The 15130-nt window shown below is 46.9% G+C and overlaps 1 protein-coding gene across 2 annotated transcripts in view; it reads left to right on the forward strand.

Moving 5' to 3' along the window:
* Positions 1 to 15130, forward strand: part of LOC144806556 (uncharacterized) — a 43210-nt gene that overhangs the window by 4917 nt on the left and 23163 nt on the right. For both annotated transcript variants that reach the window (XM_078672902.1, XM_078672896.1), the window contains exon 2: positions 5557 to 7274. In XM_078672902.1, coding sequence (XP_078529028.1) covers positions 5588 to 7274 — 1687 coding nt within the window. In that variant the 5' untranslated portion in view covers positions 5557 to 5587. The remainder of the gene's footprint in view (positions 1 to 5556; positions 7275 to 15130) is intronic.

Raw genomic sequence — 15130 nt, forward strand, 5'->3', positions numbered from 1 at the left:
ATCACATTACATAAGAGCTCTTATATAGCCTCTCTGATTATGCCAGGGCTCATACCATAGTAGTTTTTGAATACTAGCAATCCCTTTATGTTGCCACATTTCTGCAGATCTACATACTGGGACTGTAGGAAGTGGTAAGCAATAGTTCCAGGGTTGGAATGCCCTTTAAGTCTGTGCAAATCTACTAACTTGCATGTTTTAAGGGATTAACAACTCTTCTCTAATCTTTTCCCACACTGAGAAATGTTGGAAATTTACTGCTGACAATGGCAGACGTAAACCTTCTTCCAGAGTTGGGGAAAAAGTGGTTGATGGGAAAATGGCCTTGCAAACACTCGGGTTTTCGCATGAGCAAATCTACACGTGCATATTTGCTCATGATAAACTGCAGTTCACAAATATTTTCCAGGAGTACATTTCTTGCCCTACTTTTATAAATTCTTGTAAATTCACGAAAGCCATATAGCTGCACTTAATGCAAGGACATATACCAAGGGTGCACTTTTGAGACTTTCTTTAATAATAATAGGGCCCCAAAATTGGGCGGGCATTAACCACAAGCTTTTGTGTTTGTTAAAATTCTCTCTCCCCCTCTCTGTATCGGCTGGCTTCACTGTGAGTGACGGCATTAAGCTCTTTCACAAGGAGTATATTGGTACACACAGAAGTTTTGTTCAGTGGCAGTAACTAATGTGGCAGTGTGTGCTTTTTTTAGACCAATTTTGTTTTGATTTTGCCAATGTTTGTTATAATGGTGAAGGTCCGGCAGTTCTCACATCAAGAAGGCTTTACAAAAACCATGCCAAAACAAGTCACGTATTGGCAAAACTAAAAAGCTGACCACTAATTTCAGACCTACTGGCTCCGCCAATGCTTGTTTATTTTTGTTTCTCATAATCTTATTGAAACTGGTTACACTGATTTTCCAATATGAATATTTTTGCGAAATACTAGCATGCATCAACACATTTGACTAAATGATGCTGCAAAGAAACGGTACGTGAAATTTCACAGTAGTTTAGCAAAATGTTTTTTTTCCTACTTTCATTTTTTAGGAACATTTTATATTGAAAGCAAAGAGTCATAAATCTTGCTCTCAAGCTTCTGCAAATATTTACATCTAATCAGAGTGCATTCTGTGAGCATTATGCATAGCCTCATATTGCTAAACTTTGAAACCGTGAGTTCACATTTTTATACTGTAACCACTGTCAGTAGTGCAGTCAGAACTTGCATTTACTTAGAGTGCTCACCCTAATAATAAAGGCTATCAAGTAATGAACCATAAATACAAGTTTGAATAACATTAGCATGGGCACACAAATAATAACTTAACTTCTGACAGTGCCCTTCCCTGGCCCTTAATGTGCTACTGCAACCTGACAGCCAAATAGTTTGTGCTGCAGGGGGTTGGGCCTACTTGTCCCAAGGACAAAATACACATTAAACTTGTTGCCCTTGACTCCAAACAATATGTTCTGGGCGTCGGGCTATAGGAATTCCACATCCCTGGGTGGCGACAAGTGATGCTGTGGCGTTCAGTGATGCTGTGGTAGCGCATAGTGATGTTGTATTGCCCCTGAGTGATGCTGTTGTTGTGCGATAGAGTGAGGGCGATAGATAGATAGAGTGAGGGTGGAGTTGGAGGGTGGAGTTGGAAGGTGGATTTGTAATTGGAGGGTGGATTTGTAGTTGGAGGGTGGATTTGTAGTTGGAGGATGGAGTTGGATGGTGGTTTTTGAGTGTTGACTTGGAGGGTGGAGTTAGAGGGCAACTACCGCCATTTTACATTTAAAATGGTAACATCCATGTGAAGCACTCAAATGGGGAGAGGATGTAGCCTACCAGCTGGGGCGGTCGATCTCAGATCTGGGGAACGGGTTCGAGTCTTGGCAATGACGCTCAACACCCTGTGATTCTGGGCAAATCACTTAATCTCCTCTTGCGTAACAAAAATGAATGTGTCCATCTGTAAGGAAACTGGTGCTCATGTACAGCGCTCTGATACCAGAAATCTTCGGGTCAAAGTGCGCTATATAAAACTACGAGGGAAAAAATCTTAAATAAACAAGATGGGCTGTAAAAGCCTCTACCAAGAGAGCAGGATATATGAACCCTGTCTGCCTTGCCTCTACCTATGCCTGTGCATATGTTTTAGAACACCTGTACCAGGGTGGGAGGCCAGTTCAATTAGTAAACAAAAAATCTGACTTTACAGGGTGCGACAGTTTTTCACACTAGCGCCTGACACCCTCAAGAAACTAGCAGCACTTTCACTAAGAAGAGCATCTACCTAACAGCACTACTTGTAATAAGGTATTTCCTTCAAATAGTGAAGCAAAAAAAACTATATTTACAGACGTTATGAAATTTTACCTGAGTGACAAAATTGTAACATTATACAGGTTAATCAATCTGTGAGCTCCTCATGGTGATTTGGAAATCTTTCACAACTGATTGGCAAGCAGGTCTGCTTTTTCTCCCAATCTAACCTGTGGTCATAGTAAGTATCACGTATCACCTGTGAAAGTACTGCCCCCTTTTTTAATTAACTCTATCACATACCAGCGAACAGAGGAACATATCACACACCTTAGAGTTGCAGGACCACGAACAATAAATGCCTTACTTAGTTTACTGCTCACGTTTAAGAAACTTGTGCTTGTAGACAGTTTCTGCTTTGTTTGCCACACTGTACTATCAGAGCACACGTCTGGAGTACGTATTGGATGTGTGTTTTTATGTTTACACCTGACCCTGAACATTTCCCTCATAATATCTCTCCAGCATATCTGCTCAGGTACCGGTGCAAGAAAAAGCAATATGTGACGAAAGCAGCAGACACAGGCAGCAGTTCTGTGATTTCAGGGCTCTAGCACAAAGACAAAGTAGAGAGAAGAGAGCAGAGGGGATAGAGAATTATATAGAGGCAGGATGAAACGGAGAGCGTAGAATGGGGTGGGAGATGGCGGGGGTGTGGGAGGTGGGTGAAAAACACTGAAAAAATACACTCGAGAGAGATGGGAGAAAAATGTTTTCTCAAGGGACGGGAAGTGTACCTTTGGGAAAGGGAGGCTGTGAAAGTAACACTGAAAGGAGGAGTAGAAAATAAATAATTGGGGGCTTGCAAAGAGAGAGAGAGTGACTGGACGAGGAGACAGAAAATGGCTACTGCTGGGAGAATGAGCATAAAGAGTGGGGCAAATATTGCAGAGAGGTGGTTGAAAAAGGCACTCTTGAAAACAGGTACTGTTTAGAAATAATTAGTTAGAATAAAGTCTAGAACTTCGAGAGAGATATAGGAGAATGAAAGAGACATTCGCACCGGGAGAAGACTCAGAGAGACTGTAGAGAGATGGACAATAATATGTAATGGAGAATGCAGTAGGAGAAAGAAACATAAGAGAAAGGAGTTGTTGAAAGAGAAGGTGAAGAGACTAATCATTGAGAGCGGCAGATGGACAAAGTACTGGGGAAAATTCACGCTTGAATGCCTGAAGTCGGAAGGGTGGGAGGGAACCTTTGAAGTGTGAAGCTCTCTCGGCATTGCTGTGGCGGGTCTGAAGCGCGTGCACGGGCACATGAACTGCATGTAATCCGAATCCGCGCTTGGTTCAAAGAGTTTGTTTCAGCTACAATAAATCGCTGGGGAAAATTCACGCTTGAATGCCTGAAGTCGGAAGGGTGGGAGGGAACCTTTGAATCTAACTTCAAGTGTTTTCCCAGAAATCTAACAACCCACAAGCTTACTCATACCACATTTCTCCCTGGTCTGATTGGTTGTCTTCTCTTTTGCATATTTCTGATTCAGTTCCAAGAAACCCCAGGTTGACCATGCTCTCTTTATATGTAATGACATAACAAGCATCTTATAGATCCTGTAGAGGTTTGGTATGTTGGCGCGTGCGTCCGTCACTGAACTGAATATTGCAAAAGAGAGGTTTACAATACAAGTGAGAATGATAAAGCAGTCTTGTCTGCTAGGGAATTATGAACCTTTCATTGCTACAAGGCTGTTACAGTATTCAATTTTTTTCATAAAAGTATGCTATTTGAGCAGACCAAGGAACACACATAGTGTTGGAAATGCATTTCAAATCAGTGCCTTTCTAAATATATGTACTACTAGCTGTACTCTGCCACGCGTTGCTGCGGCTCAGTCTGGTTAAATGGAAGAGAAAGAAAAGAGTAAGCGCACGTTTCTGATATGTTTAATTTCACAGTGTTTGTGGGTATACAATATGTGATTGTGACTATTGTCTGTATGCGTCCCTTGTAGTTGTTGCTCAGCAAGCAAATCAATGGGGTCTGTTCGGCCTTTCGATTAAAAACATGTGCATATTGTACACGCGCGTATTCGAATCCAACAAGGTGTACATATAAAAACATGCTAATGTTGCAAAGTGAACCAACTCCTCCCCCCTCCCTCCACCCACTTCCCAGTCTGCCATCCTGACACCAACTGCCCATCCTAATATATGTAGACTATTGTCTCTATGCGTCCTTTCTTAATGTCGCAAAGTGAACCAATTCCTCCCTCCACCTACTTCCCGGTCTGCCATCCTGACACCAACTGTCCATCCTAATATGTGTAGACTATTGTCTCTATGAGTCCCTTGTATTTGTTGCACAGCAACCAAATCAATAGGGTCTGTTTGCCCTTTCAATTAAAAACACGCACGTATTGTACACGCGCGTATTTGAATCCAACGTTGTGTATATATAAACAGTGCTAATGTTTCAAAGTGAACCAACTCCTTCCCCTCCCTCCACCCACTTCACGGTCTGCCATCCTGACACCAACTGTCCATCCTAATATATGTAGACTATTGTCTATGCGTCCTTTCCTAATGTTGCAAAGTAAACCAACTTCTCCTCCCTCCCTCACCCAGTTCCCGGTTTGCCATCCTGACATGCACTGTCCATCCTAATATATGTTTAATTTCACAATGCTTGTGGGTATACAATATGTTTTTGTGACTATTGTCTCTATGCGTCCCTTGGAGTTGTTGCGCAGCAACCCAATATATAGGGTCTGTTCGGCCTTTTGATTAAAAACACGCGCGTATTGGAGACGTGCGTATTCAAATCCAATGTTGTGTATATATAAACACGCGCTTAATCGAATCCAACGTTGTTAAAAAATGTCTAAGCAATCGGTGAAGAACTTTCAGAGATTTAAAATTTTGAACAAACGAACATTGACATTTTTATCTGTCTGTTCGGGCTTTCGATTAAAAACACGAGCGTATTCGACACGCGTGTATTCGAATCCAACATTGTGTATATAAAAACACGCGCGTATTCGAATCCAACGTTATGTCAAAATTTCAAAGCAATCGGTGAGGAACTTTCGTAGATTTATGATTTTCAACAAACGAACATTTACCTTTTTAATTATATAGATAGATGTTATGGATATTAATTTTAATGATTGAATTTTAGAAATTTGCAATTTCCTCTGATCACACTGGGGTTGGTGAGTCAGGAAAGAGTATTTTGGCCTAGTTGTCCTGTGATAACGTGTTGTGTTTTCTCTTTTCCTCTCCTCTGCAGACACTTAAGACTTGAAAATCATAGTACCAGAATGGGCAGAAGACGGGCTCCAGGAAAGAAAGTGACAGCGCAATGTTCACGTGAATCCGTAAGAGCCAGAGTCCCATCTTTACCTCTCCATGACGTCTCAACTTCAGGATCTCAAAATGATGCTCAGAGGGACCAGGACCTGGAACCGCTGTCAGAGAAACTGCCCCATATTATCCTTCTATCCATGCTGGAGGAGTTGGAATCCAAACTGGATAACTTGCTGAATACTGTGGAGGACATACCTTCTAGAGTCACTGGGCTGATTAAGAAAATCTGGATAGAAAAGGATCAATGTTACCGAGATAATGGTACGGTGTCTTTGGAGATGGTCTGTCCAGCGAGCATTAGAGATTGTACTGTTAGCCGGTCTCCTGTGACACCTCAACTGGACAGGCCAGGGGATCCGAGCTTGTGTCTTCAGACAGTGTTTTCTGATGGGCATGCACCAAAGCAGGATTGTACTCTCTCTTCTCCGACTGATGTTCAAGTGCGTCCATATGAGCCAAAACTTTGTCTACAGTCAGTGTTTCCAGATCGACGTGACCCACGGAAGGACCAGTGCTTGCAACCTGGGTTTCCAGATGTACACGAGTCGAAGCGAGACCAGTGCTTGCAACCTGGGTTTCCAGATGTACACGAGTCGCAGCAAGACCAGTGCATGGAACCTGGGTTTCTTGATGGAAATGGACTACAGCTGGATTGTACTCTATCCAGATGGCCTCAGACAGACCCTCCAGGTACATCACTGGAGGCAAACCTGTATCTTCCCTCAGAATGTATTCTTGGCCAGGCACCAGAGCAAGACAATAGCGTACGGTCAGCGTTCCTAGAAGAGAGAGAACCAGATGAGCCCATGAAGCAAGAACCATCCCCATTGTCTACTAATAGCTGGGACCAGCAACAGACCCTCTACCCAGTATTTCCTGAAGGACACGAACCACAGCAAAACCACCGTATACAACCTGCACTACCAGATGGGAAGAAACCTGATGATCCCTTGGAGGAAGAATTGATGTGTTTTGATTTCCAAAATCCCCAGGAGAACCGCAGCCTACAACCCCTGTCACCTGATGGGATGTCATCAGACGAACACTTAGAGTCTGGGCTGTTGTCTTTTGATGAGTTGGGGTCACAACAAACCCAGCGCCTACAGCAACACCTATGCTTGAAGCAGGAACTTCCTTATGCACAGGATCCAAACATAAACTACGAGCTGGAATCTATGCGCCCTGGAGCACAGGAACCAGAGCAGAAAGACAAGCTAGAACAGACCTGTGCATGTGCACCGAGGTCAGACCAGAACAACACGGTCGAACCACTGCACACTGCTGCACTGGATCAAGAGAGAGAATCTGTGCTTCCTGAAGCACAAAACAAAGATCAGACCAACACGGTGGAACCACTGCACACAGAGGAGCAGGATTCAAATGTGAACTACAAGCTAGAACCAACCTGTACTGATGCAGAGGGCTCAGATCCGAGCTACATACTCGAACCACTGCATCCTGAATCACAGCATCAACATCAGAACTGCAAGGCAGAACTGCTCTGTCCTAAAGAGCGGGGTCAGCCTGTGCCCCCATCATGCGTAGAACTGGACACAAATACTGCAGATGAAGACGCCCCCTCAGACTCAATGGAGACAGGACCAACACAGTCACATTTATTGCCGTCTAAAGCCACCCCAGGTATGTGTTTCGCTATACATGGACACGCGGAGTGCACTAACACATGTAACCTCTTTAGAATGCATATGGGCAGATTTTAGAAAGTCTCCAAGGGGATTAATATGGTTTGGGTGGAACCCCCTGAGTGGTACTGACCCCCAGAGTACGAGTACACAGGGTGCAGGTGTGTCCCTGCACTCTTCTCTGATCCACACATGACTGCATCCTTCCTGTGCAGAAACAGGCCTGGTAATGGGACTCTGCATGAGACAAACAGGCTAGTAGCTCTCGTCCTTTCTTGTTCGTCCCCATTCCAGGCTGAGGAACTGGAAATAGCGCTATTCATGGGAGGAATTACTGGCCAGAATCAAACTTAATAGTCTGATGCAAGTGATGTGGTGTTCATTGAGAATAGTCTAGAGAGGGAACTGTTTCCTGTTGCACAGTTACATTGGGTAAGACGCAGTCGTCTCCAGTTCCTGATACAAAAATGCTAGTCTGTATTCGGCCTCAACAGCCGGGACGACCAGGGATGTTGTTGCCACTGCAGGGTTCTCCAGGAGTGCACACCACCTCATGGTAGATAGATACACAAAGTGATTTGTTATGTGTCACTGGTGAGTTCACCCTCCCAACCTCTAGCTCAGTCCCAAGTGTGTTATGAATTGTTTTATGCGCAGACAAAAGTAGCGATGATCTCCCTACAGCAGCATCCTGCCTTTAGCAAACTCTTTAAGTATGTAAAATGTCATCGCATCATGAGTTAGGGTTTGCACACCCGTAGTGCGAGTTATGGATTGTGGTTCTAACTAGAACTTGCATATTGCAGTGGCTTGATCAGTTTTAAGTTTTAACTATAAATGCACTTTACCCTTGTTTTTTAAGCAAAGTTATTTTTTATTTTTTTAAAGATCCATTAAGGTGTTATAACAAAACCAACTATAATTTCACTTTTACCTTATTCAGTGAAAATATTTTAGGGATAAAGTACCTCCGGCCACACATGATAAGGATATTGCATGTCAGCGAGGAGTTCCAAAACTATATAGAGGAACGAGGCCGAAGGCAGAGTTAATTTATAAGGTTATGAGACACAGAGGTGACTTGCAGTAATCTTATAATGTGCGCCAGGTGGTACTTTATCTCATATAATACATGTTCACACCATAACCTTTCCCACAAACCACTTAAAACCTTGTTGCGTAGCTCTTTCATATGAAAGAGCAATTATGTTTGCAAACATGAAGAATAAAAATAAAGCCTCTAGTGCAAAATTAAACACATCAAAAACCTGTGGGATATTTTTTGCACACAGATATTAGAAACAGTTACATACAAGTCATAAAAAAAGCTGCAGTACCTCGGAATATGTAGAAACATGCAGAAAGATTCCACGATTCCACCTTTCCTCTATGTAAGGAGTTGAATAAATAAGCTTGTTCTCTCTGCTTGTCACGGTAAGCAAAATAGAGCAGCAGAAAGAAAATCAACGTTTCTTTTGTTGCTTTAAACAGCTGCTTCAATTTTGTTTTGTTAGACCTAGCATCATTGGCGTGAGTCTCCCTTCCTCTTTTCGCGTCCTATATTTTATGTTGCCTGGATTTAAATGCTCTGGGCGCCGTGCCACTGCTAATCAGTGCCACAGCACAAATGCTCCCAGTGTAAAGATGACTGTATGAATTAGGATAACCATATTGCCTAGGTCTGTGTAGCACGTTCTAATAGCGAGTTACCCTCCATTTCACTGTTACTATCGTGAAGCTATCTGTTCTCATTGGCCAGAATGGGCAGGTTGACGACTACCTTCTATAATCCTATCTGACCCCCAGAACCTGATAGGAACTTCAAGTTTGATATGTTTATGCTCAGGACATTGAGATACACCTTTTAGTAGGAACCATTCATATATCCCATGTTCAAAAATATCTCTCCTGGAAACGTGGTATTTTCTTGCCTGAGCTTTCCTGTAGGCTTTGCTAGTATGTGTATTGGCCGTCTGGTTCTGTAGCAGCAGGGCCAGCTGGGTCAGACCTGGCTGGAGAGACAGATCGGTACCCAGAGCATGGGGGGGGGGGTGACTCTTTGATTTGAGCAAGGCCATGCCTGGCAAGGTGAATGATGGCTCTCCCCCCTCCCCCCCTGATAGGAGACCCCCGCATTCTGATAGGGCAGGATGTCGCCTCGTAAACCAAGTGCTCCCCGACCCCACCATACTGATTCTGACTGGATTGAGTGATTTGTGGCTTTAGAGAACAAAGACTTTTTAGGTATAAAACGCTACATTGGCACCTTGTCCAGGTGTGTTTCTTCTGGATGTCAAGACGAAACTCTGTCCGAGTCAACAGAGGAAAGGACTTTTGAAACTTTCACCAAGCTTGCTGAAGAAACTACCTGAGGGCCTGAAACGAGAGCGCCTCCTGCTGAAGTCACAGGGACATTAGACTTCACCCCGTCAGCTGTCGGAATCCCTGTTAGAGGAATTCTGCTTGCAGGTGAGGCCTCCGTCGAGCAATGCGGAGCCTCTAGTTCTACTGTGAGGAACGGGGACTGGGAACCTTCGCTGAATCTGTGTGGGCCGCTGCAGCCTAGAAAGAGCTGCCGCCGCTGAGAGCCTGCCTAAATTTGAACCTCCGGAACCTTCACTGAATCCGTGTGGGTCGCCGCAGCTAAGAGAGAGATGCCGCCGCTGAGAGCCCGCCTGAATTTGAACTTCCGGAACTTTAGCTGAATCTTTGTGGGCCGCCCCAGCTAAGAGAGAGCTGCCGCCACTGAGAGCCTGCCTGAATTTGAACCTCCGGAACCTTTGCTAAATGTGTGTGGGCCGCTGCAGCTAAGAGAGAGCTGTCGCCGTTGAGAGTCTGCCTGAATATGAACCTTTGGAACCTTCGCTGAATCTGTGTGGGCCGCTGCAGCTAACAGAGGGCGGTAGCTGCTGAGTGCCCACCGTTGTGCTGGCCTGGTCGAGACCATCCTTCATCCTGTGGGCTGCCGTAGCTAAGAGAGAGCTGCTGCCGCTGAGTGCCCGCACCTTTGCCAACTTTGTATCACCGTGAGTCGTCCTGTGGGCCTCCGTAGCTAAGAGAGAGCTGCTGCCGCTGAGTGCCCGCACCTTTGCCAACTTTGTATCACCGTGATTCATCCTGTGGGACGCCGCAGCTAAGAGAGAGCTGCTGCTGTTGAGTGCCCGCACCGTTGCCAACTTTGCATCATCGTGATTCGTCCTGTTCCCCACCGCAGCTAAGACAGAGCTGCTGCTGCTGAGTGCCCTCACCTTTGCCAACTTTGGCATCATTGTGATTCATCCTGTGGGCCACTGCAGCTAAGAGAAAGCTGCTGCCGCTGAGTGCCCGCACTTTTGCGAACTTTGCATCATTGGGATCTGTCCTGTGGGCCGCCGCAGATAAGAGAGAGCTGCTGCCGCTGAGCGCCCGCACCTTTGCCAATGTTGCCTCATCGTGATTTGTCCTGTGGGCCATTGCAGCTAAGGGAGAGCTGCCGGCGCTGTGTGCCCGCATCTTGCTCACCATTGTCGAGGATTTTCGCTATCGTCTCGTGGGCCGCCACAGCTAAGAGAGAGCTGCTGCCGCTGTGAGCCCACCACGGAGCTGCAAAACGAGAGTCATCGCCACCACCAGCCCGGGCCGCCGCAGCCGCGTGATGCTGCCGCTGAGAGCCCGCCTGTCCCCGAGTGCCCGAATCATTGTGGGTGCACGCTGCGGACCCCTGCAGCCAAGACTTTTGGTCCCTGGGAGTCGGCATGTCACCGTCTCCACTTCTTCGAGAAGCTGCGTGCTGTGTTCCCTTTCAACGGCGCGTAGACCCCGACCTTGAACTCAGTTAGTGTCACGTCTGGTGAATAAGTTATTGCCCTTTTTGAGTCCCTACTGGTTTCTGTGCATTGTAGCTTGTAGCTGCATTTGTCGTGGATACCAGTGTCCTGGAAGCTTGTGACTAGGTGCGGTGGGAGATGTTGTCGAAGGTGGCCGAGAGGTCCAGTAGGATGAGGGTGGCAATTTCGCCCCAGTCGAGGAGGGAGCAGATGTCGTCGATGGCGGCGAGGAGCCTGAGCTCGGTGCTGTAATTGCTTTGGAAGCTGGATTGGGAGTTGTTCAGGACATGGTTCGCTTCGATGAACTTGGAGAGTTGGGCGTTGAAGGCTTTTTGGATGACCTTGGCAAGGGATGGGATGAGGGAGATAGGTCTGAGGTACTGTAGGTCTCTCGGGTCGGCAAATGGCTTCTTCAGCAGGGGGGTAGATCTTGGTGTGTTTTCAGGTGGCAGGGAAGGTGGCAGTTTTGATGGCGCAGTTGATGGTGCTGCGGCTGCTCAATGGAAGATGTGATACGGGCAAGGATCCAGTGTGGCTGGGAGTGGATGCTCTTTATGGTCTTGAGTGTGTCATCTGTGGTGAGTGGAGTCCAGTTAAACATGATATGATGGGTTACGGCCTTGTTGTGTGCGGTGGTGGCAGGCATTGTAGCAGGGTCTTGGGAGTCAAAGCTGTTGTAGTTATGCCTGAACTTGTGGTGAGGAATGTGCTGAGTTTGTTGCAGAGGTCTTAGGGAGGGTGGGAAGTCAGTGGTCTCGCTGTTGGGCCTGGCGAACTCCTTGACGACGGCAAAGTCTTCTGTGCTGTTGTGTGCGTAGGTGTTGATTCTGTCTTTGTTGGCCATTTTCTTTGTGGTTTTAAGGAGAAGGTGGTGTGCGTTGACAGCGGTTTGCTTGGGTTTCTGGGATTTTGTTGTGCCTCTATCTCTTCTCGAGTTGTCTGCTGGTACGTTTGGACTTGTGGAGGGCTGAAGTGAACTAGCTGGCTTTCTTGAAGTTTTGCCTGCCTTGTGTCTTCTTTAGGGGTGCTGGTGTGTCGGCTCAGTTGGAGATCCATTGATGACGGTTGTGTGCTGCGGGGTTGGTGTCTGCGGGTGGTACGGTCATGCTGAGAAAGTTGACGAGAAGTTCTTCGGTGGCCTTGTTTCAGCTACAACAGATGGGGCGGAGGGGGGGTGAGGGTGGCGGTGAACGGTCGGAATGGCTAAGTGCACACAGTGCGGGTTGGTCCAGAGGAGTTCTGTGGTGTGGCTGTAGGTGATGTTCCCGCTGACGGAGAAGACGAGGTCTAGCGTGTGTCTGGCTGTATGGGTTGATGTGGTGACTAGCTGCTTGAGTCCAATGTTGGCGAGGCTCTTCAGTAGGGAGTCGGTGTTTTGGTCACTGGGGTTGTCCAAGTGGAAGTGGAGGTCCAGGAACAGGATGTAATCGGTGGATGCTAGAGCCTGGGGTGCGATGAGGTCTACGATGGCTTCGTTGAAGGTCGGGTGGGGGCTAGGGCTCCTGTAGATTAGGGAGCCATGGAGGGTGGTGTTGGGGTTGCTCTGGATCTGGACGGGGAGGTGTTTCATGGTAGTCATTGAGTCATTTGAGTAAGTGGTCTGTTGGTGGGTGTTCTTGCGGATGAGGGCTTTGCCTTCTCCTGGTCGGTCGACGCTGTTTTTGCGGGTGATTTTGTAGCTCCCTTGCTCACTTTGCCACTGGATTCAAGCAAGCCTGGCTGAAGACGGCTGGAATGCCAGAAATCGGTCCTAGGAAGCTTGATTCCGGTCCAGGGAAGGCATGGCTTGGCAGTTCGGGCTGGACTGTTCCCATGAGGCACAGGGTCAGACTGATTTGCATATGGCCATGTCTGAACTGTGGTGGCAGAGTGGGCTAAAGAACGGTGATGGATTAAACCCAGATCTGTTGACCGGGTGTGAGTGTTTGATTAGTTCAGATGCTCCGTCCATCACCACCCCCTTTTGTACCTCTCATGTGCTCCATCACTTGCCAATGGGGAACATCAAGTTGGCCACATATTGTTTTCTGTGTGTACATTCTTTCACGTATATATACACAGAAATCTGTGCTACAGGTTATGAATTGATTGCTTTTCCTTCCTGTTATGCAGAATAACCTCATTTATTTTGACACCAGATTTGCAAGCCATACATTTCCCTCATTTTCTGAAACCTTTTAGGTTAGATGGCCCCTTTCTCTCATTGGTCTATCTATATAGCTATGGGCATGTTTGTCCTTTAAGGATAGGGCTTTACGATACGTGATGGAGGGATGTGAGGTAATATCGTGTCCAATCACCTCATCAGCTTTTAATATTTTCCAATGTTTACAATTTGTGTTGCTGCTGTGTACCTCGTATTGTTTGTAGTGATGAACCTTACGGTAATATCAGGTCTCACCTTTGGTGTCTCTGATTTGAAAGTAGTTTATTCATGTTGTGGGTTCTCGCTTGGCTGCTGGCCGTGTACTTTTTTAGGGCTCGCTGCAAAAAGCGCGCGTAAGCACGCTCTCGCTGAGAGCACTATAGCTGTCGGCTCAGCCGACAACGAGGGGAGACAGGAGCTGGCCACGCGCACATTGAGACGCATGGCAGAGTCGGATTCCGACGCGCGCCTTGGGATTGGGTCGCGCGCGTCGGACTCCGACTCTGCCATGCGCCTTGGGATTGGGTCGCGCGCGTGAGCTTCTACCGAGACAGCTCACATCGCGCGGCTCCTAGGTTTCGGTTTCATTCCTTCCGGTGGACGCTACAAGACCATCTTGCTCGTTGCTTGTTAGGTCTGCAGATGAAAGAGTGCTGTGTGCGAAATCTGCCCGCAGTTAATCAAGGAGAGAAGCATGTGACTTGCTGGGCTTTAAACCCAGCTTCTGCCGTGCGACGTGAGGGCTGATGAATGCCGTTCTGTTCACTTAATGAAATTATCTGGTTAATCAGCAGGCTCGCTTCTAAACTGCATTTCAACAGAAAAGCACCGTTTTGCTAAATAAATACTTTAACCTGTTCATGGAGAGATAAACTGATAAAGAAACAAGTAAATAGTCTTCTAGGGTAAGTGATGTTATATCGACTGTCACGCCTCACTGACGTCATTTTGCGTTTATCTTCCCTTAGCAAAGTTGTTGTGTAGCACGTGCCAGCACTTGTTCCAGCTTCATAGCCAGAAAAGGGCCATGTATCTGAGTTTAAATGTACCCCCATGAGGAGTGTAAAATGCCCCAGTCCCTGAGATGACCAGCAGGGGGCATGCCGGTGACTTCAAGGTTTTGCCTCCAAAATTGAACTAAAGTGAAAAGCTATTTTCACTGGGTGATGTTGCGTTAGTCAAGCCGTGCGCAGGTTGCAGGGCAGCCGGATGGCCTGCACTGCACCGCTATCCTACAGTGGAGCAATGCAGAGAGTGGGAGGCTATATTTAGGCATCTCAGAGCTTTGTTCTGCGGGAAGACCGCACACACACATTCCAGCAGTGTTTTGCTGAATGTTTTGGGATGACAAATGTCACGCTGCCTTTTCAAATGGACAAGTAGTGGGTTGGGGTGTTTTGTGTGTGCGCTTTTATGTGCTTTTATGTGTTTATTTGTGTGTGGGCGCACAACAGCTGATCCGCGCCGCCAAGAAAACAGCATTCAAGGACCGGTTGGACAACAACGCACACAACTGCAAGGAACTCTTCAACATCGTGAAAGAGCTTTCCAACCCCAGCGCAGGAAACAACGACATCACCCCATCGCAAGACCTCTGCAACTCCCTCGCGTCATACTTCCACAACAAGATCGCGGACATACACAACAGCTTCAACAACCAACCAACGCACACCATGACCGATCAACCACCCCCCACCACCACCCTCCACGCCTGGACCCCGATCAGCACCGAAGACACCATCCGCACGATGAACTCCATCCACTCCGGTTCACCGACCGACCCCTGCCCTCACCACGTCTTCAACAAGGCCGACGCCGTCATCACACCCCACCTGCGAGACATCATCAACACATCCTTCGACACCACCATCTTCCCGGAGAGCTGGAAACACGCCGAACTCA

Source organism: Lissotriton helveticus, chromosome 1_2 (assembly GCF_964261635.1).
Source record: "Lissotriton helveticus chromosome 1_2, aLisHel1.1, whole genome shotgun sequence".
Classification (NCBI taxonomy): domain Eukaryota; kingdom Metazoa; phylum Chordata; class Amphibia; order Caudata; family Salamandridae; genus Lissotriton; species Lissotriton helveticus.